The following is a 19,983-nucleotide window of genomic DNA, read 5'->3' on the forward strand; positions in this document are numbered from 1 at the left end:
TCTAGGGTATTTATAATGGTTCACACAGTGAATTTTTCCAAATAAAAAAAACAAACAGAACAAAAACAGTAACAATGTATTGTGCAAAAATAATAATTCAGTTGAATTCTCCAAAACTCCTCAGAATCCTAATGTAGAAAATCCTCATGAAGATTGTCCATCATTCCAATAAACTCTGCTTGTCTGTGCATGCTACCTTATTGGTTCTAATCCTGTAGGTAATAGTTTAAAAATGAGTAAAATAGCCTTTCTATTTTAAAAGATGCATATTTAAAAAGCTAACTGTGGATGGTATGGGGAAGGCTGGTGCAAGGTCATCGTCTTGCCTCCACTGGCTGTGCTGGAAGGAAGGCGTTGGGATCGCTTTCCTCTTTCTTTTTGCAAGCTTCATGACTGTTCTTAAATCTGTTGTTTTAAGTGCAATATACTTCTCTATCTATCTTTAGGAACATAGAACTTCAGCAGATTTATTGTCAAAGGGGGAAAGTGTGTTGATCATCAATAAAACATGTATTGAAGAATACAAAGAGCCTCAACTGTGTCTGATTTCAGGTAACTTCTGAAATGAGTGCCTGGATACCTTGGCAGCAGCTAATGAGGATTCATAATAAATACAAATGTTGAATTCAATGCCGAGGTTTATCTCCACTGTACTCACATCCTACCATACCCTTGTCAGTACATTATGCCCTAAATCTATTCTAACACGCCCAGAAATCTGCTCCTTTTATTCTCTGTTCCCAACGCACTAGACGACCAGTTCTTATAGCCTTTAGCCGTACCCTTATCCTACTCCTCCTCTGGTGATGTAGAGGTTAACCCAGGTCCTGTAACTCTCAGTACTACACCTATTCCCCAGGCACTCTCATTTGTTGACTTCTGTAACCGTAAAAGCCTTGGTTTCATGCATGTTAACATCAGAAGTCTCCTCCCTAAGTTTGTTTTGTTCACTACTTTAGCACACTCCGCCAACTCTGATGTCCTAGCCTTGTCTGAATCCTGGCTTAGGAAGGCCACCAAAAATTCAGAAATTTCTATCCCCAACTACAACATTTTCCATCAAGATAGAACTGGTAAAGGGGGCGGAGTTGCAATCTACTGCAGAGATAGCCTGCAGAGTTCTGTCTTACTATCCAGGTCTGTGCCCAAACAGTTTGAGCTTCTAGTTTTAAAAATCCACCTTTCCAGAAATAAGTCTCTCACTGTTGCCACTTGTTATAGACCCCCCACAGCCCCCAGCTGTGCCCTGGACACCATATGTGAATTGATTGCCCCCCCATCCATCTTCAGAGTTCGTACTGTTAGGTGACCTAAACTGGGATATGCTTAACACCCCGGTCGTGCTACAATCTAAGCTAGATGCCCTCAATCTCTCACAAATTATCAAGGAAACTACCAGGTACAACCCTAAATCCGTAAACATGGGCCCCCTCAGATATCATCCTGACCAATTTGCCCTCCGAATACACCTCTGCCGTCTTCAACCAGGATCTCAGCGGTCACTGCCTCATTGCCTGCGTCCGTAATGGGTCCGCGGTCAAACGACCACCCCTCATCACTGTCAAACACGCCCTAAAATACTTCAGCGAGCAGGCCTTTCTAATCGACCTGGCCGGGGTATCCTGGAAGGATATTGACCTCATCCCGTAAGTAGAGGATGCCTGGTTGTTCTTTAAAAGTGCTTTCCTCACCATCTTAAATAAGCTTGCCCCATTCAAAAAATGTAGAACTAAGAACAGATATAGCCCCTGGTTCACTCCTGACTTGACTGCCCTTGACCAGCACAAAAACATCCTGTGGCTTACTGCATTAGCATTGAATAGCCCCCGCGATATGCAACTTTTCAGGAAAGTCAGGAACCAATCAGTTTGAAAAAGCTAGCCTTTGCTTTCCTAACAGAAATTTGCATCCTGTATCACTAATTCCAAAATTTTGCCCAGCTGGCCACTGCACTGAGGCCAGGAAACACTGTCACCACAGATAAATCTACGATAATCGAGAATTTCAATAAGCATTTTTCTACGGCCTGCCATGCTTTCCACCTGGCTACCCCTACCCCGGCCAACAGCTCTGCACCCCTGGAGCAACTAGTCCGAGCTCCCCCGCTTCTCCTTCACCCAAATAGCTGATGTTCTAAAAGAGCTACAAAATCATGACCCCTACAAATCAGCTGGGCTAGACAATCTGTATCCTCTCTTTCTAAAATTATCCGCCGCAACTGTTGCAACCCCTATTACTAGCCTGTTCAACCTCTTTTGTATCATCTGAGATCCCTAAAGCTCTTCAAAGGAGGAGACACTAAACCCATACTGTTACAGACCTATATCCATCCTGCCCTGCCTTTCTAAAGTCTTCGAAAGCCAAGTTAAACAGATCACCGACCATTGCGAATCCCACCGTATCTTCTCCGATCTGCAATCTGGTCTCCGAGCTGGTCATGGGTGCACCTCAGCCACGATCAAGGTCCTAAACGATGTCATAACCGCCATCGATAAAAGACAGTACTGTGCAGCCGTCTTCATTGACCTGGCCAAGGCTTTTGACTCTGTCAATCACCGCATTCTTATCGGCAGACTAAATAGCCTTGGTTTCTCAAATGACTGCCTCGCCTGGTTCACCAACTACTTCTCAGATAGATAGTGTCAAATCGGAGGGCCTGTTTTCCGGACCTCTGGCAGTCTCTGGGGTGCCACAGGGTTCAATTCTTGGGCCGACTCTTTTCTCTGTATATATCAATGATGATGTCGCTCTTGCTGCTGGTGATTCTCTGATCCACCTCTACGCATACGACACCATTCTGTATACATCTGGCTCTTCCTTGGACACTGTGTTAACAAATCTCCAAACGAGCTTCAATGCCATACAACACTCCTTCCGTGGCCTCCAACTGCTCTTAAATGCTAGTAAAACTAAATTTCATTTTACCTTTATTTAACCAGGCAAGTCAGTTAAGAACAAATTCTTATTTTCAATGACGGCCTGGGAACAGTGGGTTAACTGCCTGTTCAAGGGCAGAACGACAGATTTGTACCTTGTCAGCTCGGGGTTTGAACTCACAACCTTCCGGTTACTAGTCCAACGCTCTAACCATTAGGCTACCCTGTCGCCCCGATGCACGCTCTTCAACTAATCGCTGCCCGCACCCACCCGCCCGACTAGCATCACTACTCTGGACGGGTCTGACTTAGAATATGTGGACAACGACAAATACCTAGGTGTCTGGTTAGACTGTAAACTCTCCTTCCAGACTCACATTAAGCATCTCCAATCAAAAATTAAATTTAGAATCAGCTTCCTATTTCGCAACAAAGCATCTTTCACTCATGCTGCCAAACATACCCTCATAAAACTGACTATCCTACCGATCCTGGACTTTGGCGATGTCATTTACAAAATAGCCTCCGACACTCTACCCAGCAAATTGTATGTAGTCTATCACAGTGCCATCCGTTTTGTCACTAAAGCCCCATATACTACCCACCACTGCGACCTGTATGCTCTCATTGGCTGGCCCTCGCTACATATCCATCGCCAAACTCACTGGCTCCAGGTAATCGTTGCAAGGTAAAGACCCGCCTTATCTCAGCTCACTGGCCACCTGTAGCACGTGCTACAGCAGTTATATTATATTATATTTTGCACCCCAGTATCTCTTCTTGCACATCATCATCTGCACATCTATCACTCCAGTGTTAATGCTAAATTGTAATTATTTCGCCACTATGGCCTATTTATTGCCTTACCTCCCTAGTCTTACTATATTTGCACACACACTGTATATAGCTTTTTCTATTGTGTTATTGACTGTACGTTTATTTATCCCATGTGTAACGCTGTGTTGTTTTTTTGTCGCACTGCTTTGCTTTATCTTTGCTTTATCTTGGTCTAGAAAACAAGACTCCCTAAATTGTATCAGCATATCGATTGTGCCACCAGGGCTGGCAAAACCTTGGATCATTGTTATTCTAACTTCCGCAACGCATATAAGGCCCTGCCCCGCCCTCCTTTCGGAAAAGCTGACCACGACTCCATTTTGCTGATCCCTGCCTACAGACAGAAACTAAAACAAGAAGCTCCCACGCTGAGGTCTGTCCAACGCTGGTCCGACCAAGCTGATTCCACACTCCAAGACTGCTTACATCACTTGGACTGGGACATGTTTCGTATTGCGTCAGACAACAACATTGACGAATACGCTGATTCGGTGTGCGAGTTCATTAGAACGTGCGTTGAAGATGTCATTCCCATAGCAACGATTAAAACATTCCCTAACCAGAAACCGTGGATTGATGGCAGCATTCGCGTGAAACTGAAAGCGCGAACCACTGCTTTTAATCAGGGCAAGGTGACTGGTAACATGACCGAATACAAACAGTGCAGCTATTCCCTCCGTAAGGCTATCAAACAAGCTAAGCGTCAGTATAGAGACAAAGTAGAATCTCAATTCAACAGCTCAGACACAAGAGTTATGTGGCAGGGTCTACAGTCAATCACGGACTACAAGAAGAAATCCAGCCCAGTCACGGACCAGGATGTCTTGCTCCCAGGCAGACTAAATAACTTTTTTGCCCATTTGAGGACGATACAGTGCCACTGACACGGCCTGCAACGAAAACATGCGGTCTCTCCTTCACTGCAGCCGAGGTGAGTAAAACATTTAAACGTGTTAACCCTCACAAGGCTGCAGGCCCAGACGGCATCCCCAGCCGCGCCCTCAGAGCATGCGCAGACCAGCTGGCTGGTGTGTTTACGGACATATTCAATCAATCCCTATACCTGTCTGCTGTTCCCACATGCTTCAAGAGGGCCACCATTGTTCCTGTTCCCAAGAAAGCTAAGGTAACTGAGCTAAACGACTACCGCCCCGTAGCACTCACTTCCGTCATCATGAAGTGCTTTGAGAGACGAGTCAAGGACCATATCACCTCCACCCTACCTGACACCCTAGACCCACTCCAATTTGCTTACCGCCCAAATAGGTCCACAGACGACGCAATCTCAACCACACTGCCCTAACCCGTCTGGACAAGAGGAATACCTATGTGAGAATGCTGTTCATCGACTACAGCTCGGCATTTAACACCATAGTACCCTCCAAGCTCGTCATCAAGCTCGAGACCCTGGGTCTCGACCCCGCCCTGTGCATCTGGGTACTGGATTTCCTGACGGGCCGCCCCCAGGTGGTGAGGGTAGGCAACAACATCTCCACCCCGCTGATCCTCAACACTGGGGCCCCACAAGGGTGCGTTCTGAGCCCTCTCCTGTACTCCCTGTTCACCCACGACTGCGCGGCCACGCACGCCTCCAACTCAATCATCAAGTTTGCGGACGACACAACAGTGGTAGGCTTGATTACCAACAACGACGAGACGGCCTACAGGGAGAGGGGGGGGCCCTCGGAGTGTGGTGTCAGGACAATAACCTCACACTCAACGTCAACAAAACTAAGGAGATGATTGTGGACTTCAGGAAACAGCAGAGGGAACACCCCCCTATCCACATCGATGGAACAGTAGTGGAGAGGGTAGTAAGTTTTAAGTTCCTCTGCATACACATCAAAGACAAACTGAATTGGTCCACTCACACAGACAGCATCGTGAAGAAGGCGCAGCAGCGCCTCTTCAACCTCAGGAGGCTGAAGAAATTCGGCTTGTCACCAAAAGCACTCACAAACTTCTACAGATGCACAATCGAGAGCATCCTGGCGGGCTGTATCACCGCCTGGTACGGCAACTGCTCCGCCCACAACCGTAAGGCTCTCCAGAGGGTAGTGAGGTCTGCACAACGCATCACCGGGGGCAAACTACCTGCCTTCCAGGACACCTACACCACCCGATGTTACAGGAAGGCCATAAAGATCGTCAAGGACAACACCCACCCGAGCCACTGCCTGTTCACCCCGCTATCATCCAGAAGGCGAGGTCAGTACAGGTGCATCAAAGCTGGGACCGAGAGACTGAAAAACAGCTTCTATCTCAAGGCCATCAGACTGTTAAACAGCAACCACTAACATTGAGTGGCTGCTGCCAACACACTGACTCAACTCCAGCCACTTTAATAATGGGAATTGATGGGAAATGTAAAATATATCACTAGCCACTTTAAACAATGCTACCTAATATGTTTACATACCCTACATTATTCATCTCATATGTATACGTATATACTGTACTCTATATCATCTACTGCATCCTTATGTAATACATGTATCACTAGCCACTTTAACTATGCCACTTTGTTTACATACTCATCTCATATGTATATACTGTACTCGATACCATCTACTGTATCTTGCCTCGCTGCTCTGCACCATCACTCATTCATATCTTTATGTACATATTCTTTATCCCCTTACACTGTGTATAAGAAATTAGTTAGATTACTTGTTGGTTATTACTGCATTGTCGGAACTAGAAGCACAAGCATTTCGCTACACTTGCATTAACATCTGCTAACCATGTGTATGTGACATAAAATTTGATTTGATTTGAGGTAGACGAGAACTTGTTCTCAACTGGCCTACCTGGTTAAATAATAATTTTTTTAAATGGCACAAATCTGACCTTGTTAAATCCATGTGAGAAAGTGCACATTTCAGGAGATGGTGGAAGAATTGGGACACAGCCATAGCCTTGTGTATAATAGCACTGGCTGAGGACCCCACGTCTGTATCCCAACATGCCTGTGAATTTGGGGATGATGTCATGGTGAATTTAGGGATGATGTCATGGTGAATTCAGGATGATGTCATGGTGAATTTGGGGATTATGTCTTGGTGAATTTAGGGATGATGTCATGCTGTGGTGATGAAGGGGAGACTGAACCCTGAATAATCTCCCTCTGCATATGAAAGGAGGTCTGGACAGGGGGAACAATGTGCAGATTGGCCAGCCTTGGCAGCACACCAGTGTCTATCTTTAGGAGGGTGGGGGAATTTCCACAATTTGGGCAAGGGATGTAATGTTGAAGGCAGTAAGGCCCTTTTTTCTACTGTCACTGAGATCAGTTACAGTGATGAGTGTTTACATTGTAAAACTGATGTGGTGGAAAGATACAGTTAATTTACAACAGAGCAGTTATTCTATCTGTATAATTAGTATTTGGAATAGGTCTAGATTGTGCCTGAATTGATCTGATCAAATACTCTGCCACTGTGCTTACACAATTTATCAGCCATTGTCGAGGCAAACTCGGGGTACAATCCGTGCTTTGAGCGGCTGGCGAATGAGCAGCGATCTGTTGAATACCCCAGCTGGCACACGCTGAATGGCAACAATTATGACATCATCCGCAGGGTCACATGAGCTCGATGTAGTAGGACCAACAGATGTAGCCGGAGCCTGTTCTTCCTTTTCTCAGCTCTTTTCTGGAATGAATGTGGAGCAGTGTTCCTGTGTGTTTGTGTTCCAACTGTCAGTACTGGGCAATGGGGTAATGTCGGGTGGCTGCCGATTGGTCCAACAGTAGCATTTCAGATGGTTATCTATTCCATGGTTGGCCCAAATCTCACTGAACAGTTAATGTCATTTTGAAGGAGTTTGTTTAATTCACATTTTTTTGAACGCTCTTAGGAAGATGTACCCAGATACATCTAGAAAAAAAAGTACATTTCTTTCAAAATTCCGTAGCAATTGAGGAACGACACCACCTGACTACTCTCAATGGAGCAAAGAGCACTAGACGGAAACTAACTCATCTCCCCTGCTGTTAACACTTCTACAGTTAAATGCATTGGACTGCTTAGTCAGCAGCTGACAGCATTTCAAGGGATAAAGGCTTTTATTGATATTAAATTGGACGATGTCGTGGTTATTTTTAATGTAACCTTTAACTAGGCAAGTCAGTTAAGAACAAATTCTTATTTACAATGACGGCTCAGGAACAGTGGGTTAACTGCCTTGTTGAGGGGCAGAACAACATATTTTTACCTTGTCAGCTCGGGGATTCGATCCAGCAACCTTTCGGTTACTGACCCAACACTAACCACTAGGCTACCTGCTGGTATCTGTCCCAACGCTCTAACCACTAGGCTACCTGCTGGCCCAACACTAACCACTAGGCTACCTGCTGGTATCTGTCCCAACGCTCTAACCACTAGGCTACCTGCTGGCCCAACACTAACCACTAGGCTACCTGCTGGTTACTGTCCCAACGCTCTAACCACTAGGCTACCTGCCCCAACGCTCTAACCACTAGGCTACCTGCTGGTTACTGGCCCAACACTAACCACTAGGCTTCCTGCCGGTTACTGGCCCAACGCTAACCACTAGGCTACCTGCTGGTTACTGTCCCAACGCTCTAACCACTAGGCTACCTGCCGGTTACTGGCCCAACGCTCTAACCACTAGGCTACCTGCCTCACCTAATAACATGTTATTACTTTCCCTCCCTCCAGCGTTTGTACAGCGGTCTACTCCGACCTCTCTATAGTTGCAGCAACGAGCGAGGGTTAATGTCATAGCAACAGATTAATGCTGGATTGGTTTCTGAGTAATCACTGAACTTGTGTAAAGAACAAAGAGCTAGCTACTGTCTGTAGCTAGCTAGCGCTGCTGGCCTTTCCCACCAGATGGCCTCTCTCCACCCCTTTCTCGCCATTTCTCTCAGGCAGGAGACAGACACAGCCTTAGTGGAAATCATTATGAGCAGTCTGTCTCCTGCTAACACTATCACAGCCTCACAGATAGACAAAGGGAGCAGAGGCAATCAATAGAATCCCTACTGCAGCGTTCGTGATTTGCACTTCGATTAAAGAACGTCTCACAAGCTTCCACTTCCCTTTTCAGCCAAGTCACTCAGAGGCCTTATTCAATCAAATCTGCATATGGAGGCTAACGGGGTAAAGCACACAACAAAAATGGTCTTCGCACTGCCAGCATGCAGTGTTTGAATGAGTTCACATGTTTAGTTATTGGTTTTACCAGCCTCCTCACTTCCGTGGACACAGCTCTGTAGAATGTATCTGATCAATTGTCGGCTCTATTCTGGGAGGTTGCATTCAGAATGAGACAAAATGTTGCTTTTTTTAAAGATAGAATAGCAGCAAACTACACATTTTGGGAAAGGGGGGATACCTAGTCAGTTGCCCAACAATGTATTCAAGTGAAATATGTCTTCCGCATTCAACCCAACCCCTCTGAATCAGAGGGGTTGGGTTGAGGGGGCTGCCCCAGCGAGGGGGCTGCCATAGGGGGCTGCCATAGGGGGCTGCCATAGGGGGCTGCCCCAGCGAGGGGGCTGCCATAGGGGGCTGCCATAGGGGCTGCCCCAGCGCCAGGGGGCTGCCATAGGGGGCTGCCCCAGCCTGCCCCCAGCGAGGGGCTGCCATAGGGGGCTGCCCCAGCGAGGGGGCTGCCATAGGGGGCTGCCATAGGGGGCTGCCCCAGCGAGGGGGCTGCCATAGGGGGCTGCCCCAGCGAGGGGGCTGCCATAGGGGGCTGCCATAGGGGGCTGCCCCAGCGAGGGGGCTGCCATAGGGGGCTGCCATAGGGGGCTGCCATAGGGGGCTGCCATAGGGGGCTGCCCCAGCGAGGGGGCTGCCATAGGGGGCTGCCCCAGCGAGGGGGCTGCCATAGCGAGGGGCTGCCATAGGGGGCTGCCATAGGGGGCTGCCCCAGCGAGGGGGCTGCCATAGGGGGCTGCCATAGGGGGCTGCCATAGGGGGCTGCCATAGGGGGCTGCCCCAGCGAGGGGGCTGCCATAGGGGGCTGCCATAGGGGGCTGCCATAGGGGGCTGCCATAATCGACATCCACGTCTTCGGCACCTGGGGAACAGTGCCTTGCTCAGGGGCACAAGGACAGATTTGGACCTGGTCAGCTCAGGGATTTGATCCAGTTACTGTCCCCACGCTCTAACCACTAGGCCACCTGCCGGTTACTGTCCCCACGCTCTAACCACTAGGCCACCTGCCGGTTACTGTCCCCACGCTGGCCACCTGCCGGTTACTGTCCCCACGCTCTAACCACTAGGCCACCTGCCGGTTACTGTCCCCACGCTCTAACTGGCCACCTCCCCCCACGCTCTAACCACTAGGCCACCTGCCGGTTACTGTCCCCACGCTCTAACCACTAGGCCACCTGCCGGTTACTGTCCCCACGCTCTAACCACTAGGCCACCTGCCGGTTACTGTCCCCACGCTCTAACCACCAGGCCACCTGCCGGTTACTGTCCCCACGCCACTCTAACCACCAGGCCACCTGCCGGTTACTGTCCCCACGCTCTAACCACTAGGCCACCTGCCGGTTACTGTCCCCACGCTCTAACCACTAGGCCACCTGCCGGTTACTGTCCCCACGCTCTAACCACTAGGCCACCTGCCGGTTACTGTCCCCACGCTCTAACCACTAGGCCACCTGCCGGTTACTGTCCCCACGCTCTAACCACTAGGCCACCTGCCGGTTACTGTCCCCACGCTCTAACCACTAGGCCACCTGCCGGTTACTGTCCCCACGCTCTAACCACTAGGCCACCTGCCGGTTACTGTCCCCACGCTCTAACCACTAGGCCACCTGCCGGTTACTGTCCCCACGCTCTAACCACTAGGCCACCTGCCGGTTACTGTCCCCACGCTCTAACCACTAGGCTACCTGCCGGTTACTGTCCCCACGCTCTAACCACTAGGCTACCTGCCGGTTACTGTCCCCACGCTCTAACCACTAGGCCACCTGCTGCACTGTCCCCACGCTGAGAACCACTTCAGTTTTAAAGCCAATTACTTCCCAACGTCCCCAATAATAACCACATTTTCTCATGGCTTTGCCTTGTTCTTAACCACTGGCTGACCTCAGATACTGTCCCCATTCAACCACTTTTTACATTTTACCTGAACCCTGATCATTTGTCCCCACGAACCACTAGGCCACCTATTTAAAAAATGTAATTGTTCCACTAGGCTTTTTTTATCTGGTTTTAGTTGTTTCATTTCAGCTCTAAAACTAGGACCACCTTTACTGTTGCGTTTATACTAGGCTTGGTTACATGTCCCCAATGGTACATGAGACAACACATTTTTATCAGAACATTCTGTTTCACCTGTTGAACAGGCCCCTGCTTGCCACTAGGCATCTGGCAGTTGTTCCCCAATGACATTACTGGGCTGTATGACACCATTAACAAAATGCTACCATGCTTAACTGAACCAACTGGGGATGGGAAATACTGTCAACGTAAAAAGGGGTGAGGATGCACCCCGGTTCTGTCCCAATCAGTCAATAACCCACCACTGACCAACTGGGCCATGGGAAATACTGTCCCCACGTAAAAAGGGGTGAGGATGCACCCCTGTAGACCCAATCTAGTCAATAGGCCACCTTTCGACTGACCAACTGGGGATGGGAAATACTGTCAACGTTTAAATGGGTGAGGATTTACCCCTTTGGTATACATGAATAACCCACCGCCGACTGACCAACTGGGGGATGGGAAATTCTGTCAACGTAACAGGCCCCTGAGGATGCCCCACGCTGTAGGCCATCTCAGTCAATTACCCCAATGACTGACCAACTAGGGGATGGGAAATACTGTCAACGTGGGCTCACGTGAGGATGCACCAACTGGGGACTGTCCCCCGCTCTAACCACTAGGCTACAAAACCCACCGCTGCGACTGACCAACTGGGGGATGGGAAATACTGTCAACGTTCAGTCAATAACCCACCGCTAAAGGGGTGAGGATGCACCCCTGTAGACCCAATCAGTCAATAACCCACCGCTCGACTGACCAACTGGGGGATGGGAAATACTGTCAACGTAACTGAGGATGCACCCCTGATATTGACCCAATGCAGTCAATAACCCACCGCTCGACTGACCAACTGGGGGATGGGAAATAATTGTTCCATTACGTAAAATCTGGTGAGGATGCACCCTCTGAAAATGACCCAATCAGTCAATAACCCACCGCTCGACTGACCAACTGGGGGATGGGAAATACTGTCAACGTAAAAAGGGGTGAGGATGCACCCCTGTAGACCCAATCAGTCAATAACCCACCGCTCGACTGACCAACTGGGGGATGGGAAATACTGTCAACGTAAAAAGGGGTGAGGATGCACCCCTGTAGACCCAATCAGTCAATAACCCACCGCTCGCTGCCACCAACATACCAATTCAAATTCACAATTTAGATGACATTTTTATGAATATATGATTTGAGCCATGTTATCTAGACATAAGTATTGTCAATGTAAACCATATTGTTATCTGCTGGTAAAGGGTTGCTATGTACTGCAAGTACAATCCACCATACTGTCTTTTTGTTGTTGTGGAATCCTTGTGTACCGTCCAGATGCTCACAAATATAAAACAGGAAAAGCCTGGTTATATGAACAAAGGCCAGTCATTCCTCAGACAGCCATGTACTCACATGCCATGTAAGTCAAATCCACACAGTGGGAGAAATATCATTCACAGGACATTTTATTCAGAACATCATTTAGAGAAATAAAGCTGCATTTGTAGAAACCATAGAGCCATTGAGCCGATTACCCCACACAGCAAATAGCATAGAAATTAAAGCAGAGTGCGTTTTCTCAGCTGAATCTTTTAAGTTAAAAGGCTGAAATCACAGAGCTCCAAAAGCATTTAAGTGCATTTTTCATTCGTAAAGTCTTCATGAAGAGTTTAGAAGTGCATAGCAGCTAAACAGGGAATTCTTCATTATGCTATTTCATTTTATCTACTCACTTTCCATCTCATTCAAAAAGTTGACTCAAAATGAATCACTCTTTCCAAACCAAACAGATACAGCACTTCAGTGTAGTTTAGCATCCTGAATTGCAGATGAAAGTTGCAAACACTTTACAACAGACAACACTAACCACTACTGTAGGCCGGAGACACAGACCAGAGGTATTACACACAATCAGATATAGTTTCATTGTTTAGATTTTGACACACATCTGTGCATGTCCACTGAAACAATGACAGATTACAGTGTTAATGTTGCTTCTATGCAGCAGCAGTGTTGTTCATTCTTTGACTGACATGAAATTGTGTTACGTGACAGAAATAATCATCTCTACAGTACATCACGATACGACTGTACCAACCCCAATAGTCAAATACAGAATCTCATTTATTCTCACACACACAGAACAGGCCCTGCAACAAAAACTGCCTAACGCAATGGAACCACAGAGAACCATCCAAAAATACCCTGACCTCTTTTGTTCAGTGAAAAAAAAACAATTGCCTAATACAGTAATGTTAGAGGTGATCTTTTACAAAAATATACAGTTGCTATGATACAAGTTAAAACGGTTAATAAATCTGATGGCTCTGCATTAAAAATATCACCTCACTAGGAGTCATTCAAAGTTAAATATAGATCTCTCCTCATATGGTTTCTATATGATTACTTATATTAAAGTGGTAGTTGAGGTTTAAGGAATTTGGCAAAAAAAAGCAGTGCACAAGTTGTGATCAAATCAAACGTGGATTATTTTTACAGTCAGCAGAGTACAGCTCCCTCCTATGCAGGTCCTTCAGGGGCTAGGGTAAGTGACTAGGGGCTAGGGTAAGTGACTAGGGGCTAGGGGAAGTGACTTGGGACTACAGGGATAGTAGCCTGGTGCTCCAGTCCGTTTGTGTTCATTGTCGTGACAACATGTATGGCTTGACAACAACAGAAGAGCTAGCTAGCACAAAACGATGTGATAGATGTAAGATCTTCATTTGATCACGATGTTGCAGAAGAACTTTCATTTAAACATCAAATACACTACACAATTTACATTGCAGGAAATGTAAATTGTGTAGTGTATTTGATGTTTAAAAGGGATTTTGAAGATTGTGATTTCCACTTAAAAATGTATCAAATGACTCCTTACAAAAAAGTCCATTAATAATAATAATAATCCACATTTCCAGTTCCTGCAGGATGATTTTCCTGCTGTAGCAAACTGGCTCAAATTAAGATCCTACATCTGTGCAGTGGGGGACCAGGCTAGGATTTGAGTATATTGAATCTCAAAAGAGGAGACGGAAATAATAAATCTCACCACACATGTAGTGGAGATCTTCTTTACCCCCTAAGAAAAGACCTCAGCTGCTAGTCAGGAGTTTCTAAGGCCTGTTCACTTGATTGGCACAAGGTGCAGAGCGCTGCTTGGTCGGGTGCAGCGCAAGATCAGAGTAACAAGAAAGAGCCTACCGTGGCTATTGTTGGCTCGATGCAATACAGTTGTGGCGCATATCAAGTGAACAGACCTTAACGATGTTACAGACCATCACAGGGAGAGGAGAGCCTAGAATAGGAGACACACAGGGTGACATCTTCTGTTTGATGAAATGTCACAGACCAGCCATGTGGTGCATTTATCATTTCAATGTGTGACAAGACCATGATTTCAATATACTGCAATAAAGTTGCCAACTGAAAATGCATTTCAAAACGACTTAATGACATTTTGACATGTACATTTCCCAGCAGGAAAAATAAACGTTATTACTCACAATACTTGAAGTGAGATGTCTCTCAAACCATCTCCTTTTACAATGTCCATGAGTTGGTGGACATGCTGCAGTTCTAGCTATAGTAAACGGTATGTATGTAGCGATGTACATGATGCAATATGCGAGCCCACCTGTCAAATTGAAATGTTGTTTCAGTTATTTTGGCGAGATCTCCACAATGGTGCACACTGAGGGCTGTTCAGTGGATAGAAGATGTCACCCATTATAGACTGTTTACACCAGCAACATCAAGTGGCTTTCTATCGGACACAGGGACAAAAACATCCATACATGACAGTCATGATAAGGATGTTGTACTGTACTCGGTGGTAGTTCTATGGTCACACTGAGTTCTCCTACAACGGTTGGTTCACAGACAGCTGTGAGATAGAGACTGGGGTCGTGTTCATTATGGCATGCCACAGAAAACATTTTAAAACGTTTTGTAACGGAAATGGAAAATGCGCGTATCTTAATGGACAAGTCCAGGAAGTCCTCTCCCTTTTCTCCGTTTCTGTGCCTCATGAACACGACCAGGGTAGAGAAGCACTAAGAAGCAGCAGCCCGATCCACTATTCACCAGACAGAAGTTACAAGCCACAGGGCCTTGGTCTAAGACTAGGTCACTAGAATGCTCCACTGGGGGTTCACCACATGGAACTGGCAGAGGAGAGTTTCTGAAGGGCTTCCTGGAAGCCTCCTTCCAGCACCCTAGAAGTTCTACCTTACTTCCTTCTAGCCTCTTAGAAGACCTAGGCTCCTTCTCTGGTTCTCTGAGCCCCCACCTAGGGCTCTGACGCGTGAGGGGCTCCCACCTCCAGTGGCGTCCCAGGATGGGGGAGGCTCCCCGTGCTGCCCCTCCACATCTCCGTCGTCTCCTGGGTGTCAAAGAACACGTCAGGCCCCTCTGGGGACTGGGGCGTCTGTGCGCTGGATCCTGCCTCACTGCCGCTCTCTCTGAGCTCCAGGAGCACTGGGAGAGAACCGGGGAGGTATCCATCCAAAAGGCCCAGAGAGAGTTCTGCCAGTGGGGAAGATGACGGGCTCAATGGGCTGAGGTCTGGAACTTCACCGCAAGTGGCCTCAGTTGAAGCAGGGGACTCGCCTGGCTCCTCCTGCCTTGATTCAGAGTTTCCACTCAGGGGCAGGTGGCTGGGAGTGGCTGGTGCCTCAGGATTGTCTTCTGGGGGTGTCTGGCAGGGGGTGGTGGGATTGGAGAATTTGGGGGTTTGGGGGCCAGCAGTAGGGGCCTGCTGAACTGTGTTGTGATGGCAGGAGTGGATCTCCTCGCTGTTCTCGGGGGTGAAGGGCGTCTTGTCGCTGAAGCTAAAATGGGGGGAGGCGTCTGCCGTGGTGGGGGAGGAGGGGCCAGCGCTGGACACTGTACTGGACGGACCGCTGCTGTCTGCGGAGACAAAATAAATGATCAATTAATCAACGTACCAAGCAAATCAGTCATCTATCAATTCAATTATGTTTACTAATGTAATGTTAATCATATTGAAATTGTGGCTAATAGGTTACAATTGAGTGCAGGGAAAGACAAGACCAGAGAGGAAAGAACTGTGAGCAAGTTAGCACATAAAAAAGCCAAACCTACCCACCGCTAAGGAAAATGGTACCTGGGGATTTCACTTAGAACAAAACCACCATTAAAACACAGAACGTTTCTGTCCTTGATCACACCTCTGAAAATCAGGAAATAAGTGGATTACAGAAGATGATAGAAGACAGCGGTGGGAGAGGGTTGGAAACCCAGATAGTCAGCACAGGCTGTGGTGGGCCACTGTAGTAGTAAATCACTTTAAATAGCCCACAGACAGTGGAGCCTAGGGATACTGTGGTAGGCAATTACATGTAAGCCTTAAAATGAGAAATTTCAACTCCAACTTCTAATAAACACTTTTTGGAATGTACATGTACACACACCAGAATAAGACCTACTGACAGTCATTTGATGCTAGATACCAACCCAAATCAACACTCAAATACTCCCCATTGCAACTCTAAAAACAACTCAACCGGTCAAACTAAAAAGGTAAATTAATTACATGAAAGAGAATGGACACTCACACCAGGGAGGTCTGTCAGAGCGCTGTCGGGGGGATACGGAGGAGGAGAGGACTCTCTGAGGCATGTAGGAGTCCACCGACGGCTGGTTCTGAGAGTCAAACATGGCCGACAGAGCTGTGAGGAGAGAGGAGAGCGGTTGACACAGGACTGTGATCCAGTAAGCGTTTCATTAACCAGTGAGATCTTATATCTGTCAAGTCAAGACATTTCCATGTGGTTTTCCTGTGTGTGTGTGTAACAGTCCATTACCTCTTGTGGTCCTGGAGTGGGCATCTCCACCAGTCTCACACACGGCGGTGATGAACTCATCCACCTGCTTGAGGGACAGCGAGTTGTGCAACGTCTCCAGTGGGTAGATGGAGGGCACCATGGAGCAGCCTTCAAAGCCTGCAGTCAGAGAGGGGAAAGACCCAGGCCCGCAGCCCCACCACCCTTCAGTCAGACTGGGCTAGGAGAGGTGGTTAGAGGGGTCTCTGGAGCAGGCAGGACCACTACTACAGCCAAAACCACCTCCCCAGTCCCCAAGGCCAGTCACTCACCCTACTGCAGTCATCACCGGCCGTCCTAGTTCTGGATGTGGACCGCTTTGTTCCAGCCCTGCACTATCATCAGCTGATCACAAAGAGTTCCATTTGTTTGTTAGTGCTGGGCTGGAACCAAAGCCTGCACACCGGGTAACTCTCTGGAACTAGAGGTGGAAGGTGAACACTGCCCTAATATTACATTGTATTTCTGCTACGGTTGGTTTCCACACAAACAATAGTGGGGGAAGACACTGGACATGTCTGATTCATGAAACCACATACAGGAGGAGTCAAAAGTTCAGACACACCTTATTCCAGGGTTTTTATTTTCTACATTGTAGAATAATAGTGAAGACATTAAAACTATGAAATAACACATAAAATCATGTAGCAACCAAAAAAAAGTGTTGACCAAATTAAAATGTATTTTAGGTTTGAGATTCTTCAAAGTAGCCACTCTGTCTTGATGACAACTTTGCACACTCTTGGCATTCTGCCAACCAGATTCATGAGGTAGTCACCTGGAATGCATTTCAATTAACAGGTGTGCCCTGTTAAAAAGTTCATTTGTGGAATTTCTTTCCTTCTTAACGCATTTGAGCCAATCAGTTGTTTTGTGACAAGGTAGGAGATGTATACAGAAGATAGCCCCTATTTGGTAAAAGACCAATTCCATATTATGGCAAGAACAGCTCAAATAAGCAAAGAGAAATGACAGTCCATCGTTACCTTAAGACATGAAGGCTAGTCAATGCGGAAAATTTCAAGAACGTAGAAAGTTTCTTCAAGTGCTGTCGCAAAAACCATCAAGCGCTATGGTGAAACTGGCTCTCATGAGGACCGCCACAGGAAAGCAAGATCCAGAGTTACCTCTGCTGCAGAGGATAAGTTCATAAGAGTTACCAGGCTCCGAAATTGCAGCCCAAATAAATGCTTCAGTGTTCAAGTAACAGACATCTCAATATCAACTGTTCAGAGATGACTGTGTGAATCAGGCCTCCATGGTCAAATTGCTGCAAAGAAACCACTACTAATGGACACCAATAATAATAAGAGACTTGCTTGGGACAAGAAATACAAGCAATAGACATTAGACCAGTGGAAATATGCACTTTGGTCTGATGAGTCCAAATTTAAGATTTTTGGTTCCAACCGCAGTGTCTTTGTGAGAAGCAGATTAGGTGAACAGATGATCTCTGCATGTGTGGTTCCCACTGTGAAGCATGGAGGTGGTGGTGTGGGGTGCTTTACTTGTGACACTGTCTGTGATAAATGTAGAATTCAAGGCACACTTAACCAGCATGGCTACCACAGCATTCTGCAGCGACACGCCATCCCATCTTGTTTGCGCTTGGTGGGACTATAATTTGTTTTTCAACAGAACAATGACCCAAGCGACACCTCCGGGCTGTGTAGGGGCTATTTAACCAAGAAAGAGAGTGATGAAGTGCTGCATCAGATGATCTGGCCTCCAAAACCCCCCGACCTCAAACCAATTGAGATGGTTTGGGATGAGTTGGACAGCAGCATAAAGAAAAACCCTTGAATGAGTAGGTGTTCAAACTTTTGACTGCTACTGTACAAGACAAATGTCATTGAAGACGACTGTACAACACAAAAAGCATCCCTTACCCCAGGACACTAACAGGAGAGGAAAGATGCGATCACACAGCACGACGTGAGTATTAATCATGGCTCAGCTATATAGGTGGGTTTCCTACCCAAGTCTCTGAAGAAGGCGCCCAAAGCCGACGTATGTCCCATAAATACATACTCAGATCAATGCAGACACAGAGCGCTCATTTTTATACATTGTCACCTGCTGAAGTGTCCTGGGGTAAGAAATGCTATTTGGGATTTTCCAGTCCCTCAGTCGAGCACTTGATTTTTGTCCAGGCTGGGTTGAAGCGAGTTTGGGTACACTTTCTGTCTACTGTACAACACATTTTTATCCATTGTAGTGGACACACGACTCAAACCATATCCAGGAAGCAAGACAGACATGCACACTGTCTTTCACACTACTGGGCCGACCCCAACTGTACTGGTTTGAATATTTTCTTCACTGTCTTTTTCGGCCACTATGGTGGATGTGTAACCAGGGCAGTACAGTTCAGCTCGACTCAGTAGTGTGAAACGGGTCTTTTTGACAGTCAGTAAAGCACCGGAACACTTCAGATCATACAGCCCAAGGTGTCTACAAAGCAACAAATCAGTCCAGTTGATAGACCATCCATTCACTGTTCACTGCAATCTGTGTACATTTCACATCAATCGCGAAAAACAGTTTACAACCAAGTTCACTCTATTGGATAGAAAAGCATTAACCAAAGTCTACACCAACCAGCCAGGGATGCTGTTACTATGCAAAATTGAACTGCCACACGGTTTGAGTATGTTGTATCAGGAACATCCTAGGGGGCAAAACTGGTTGAACTAATGTCATTATAACCAGAAACTAGTTGATATGTAATTGTCATTTTCTAGTAATACCTAGGTATTTGTTTAATCTCAGACAAGTGATCTAGTCACAGGCTGCGCAGTTTTATACAACACAATGGGTTTCATTTCAGACAAACAGTATCTGACAACATACATCCACTAGCTCAGCTACATTCCAAACTGCAGCCAGGTCCTGGTTCAAAAGATCTACGTTGGCAACAGTCACTCAAATTAAGACCATTCGCACTAAAAAGAAGCAAGATCAAATAAGAAGTGAACTGCAGGGAGGAAATAAGAGTCAGTTAAGATGCAAGACACCTGAAAAGCCAAACCACACCAATGACAAGCCGCTCTCCCAAGTCGCAGGCCAGCATGCGTCAAACAAACCCCCGAAGGCAAAGCGGCAAAAGTCAACTGCGGCGGCAGTAACTAGCAGCACACCAGTACCAAACGAAACCTCAGATCTGCAAGCAGTACAGCAGAGGGTTTA

At 46.9% G+C, this 19,983-nt stretch overlaps 2 protein-coding genes across 6 annotated transcripts in view; both read right to left on the reverse strand.

Annotated features, from left to right (window-relative positions):
* Positions 1-9,122: 9,122 nt before the first annotated feature.
* Positions 9,123-9,740, reverse strand: LOC135552708 (uncharacterized). Its single transcript, XM_064984502.1, has one exon. The coding sequence runs from the start codon at positions 9,738-9,740 to the stop codon at positions 9,123-9,125; it is 618 nt and encodes a 205-aa protein (XP_064840574.1).
* A 2,659-nt stretch (positions 9,741-12,399) lies between these two features.
* Positions 12,400-19,983, reverse strand: part of ppip5k1a (diphosphoinositol pentakisphosphate kinase 1a) — a 44,258-nt gene continuing 36,674 nt past the window's right edge. For all 5 annotated transcript variants that reach the window (XM_064989765.1, XM_064989791.1, XM_064989774.1 and 2 more), the window contains 3 exons: positions 16,777-16,914; positions 16,528-16,641; positions 12,400-15,859 (listed from right to left, as the gene is read on the reverse strand). In XM_064989765.1, the coding sequence (XP_064845837.1) occupies positions 15,240-15,859; positions 16,528-16,641; positions 16,777-16,914 (872 nt within the window). In that variant the 3' untranslated portion in view covers positions 12,400-15,239. The remainder of the gene's footprint in view (positions 15,860-16,527; positions 16,642-16,776; positions 16,915-19,983) is intronic.

The sequence above is a fragment of the Oncorhynchus masou genome, chromosome 2 (assembly GCF_036934945.1).
Source record: "Oncorhynchus masou masou isolate Uvic2021 chromosome 2, UVic_Omas_1.1, whole genome shotgun sequence".
NCBI classification, from domain to species: Eukaryota; Metazoa; Chordata; class Actinopteri; order Salmoniformes; family Salmonidae; genus Oncorhynchus; species Oncorhynchus masou.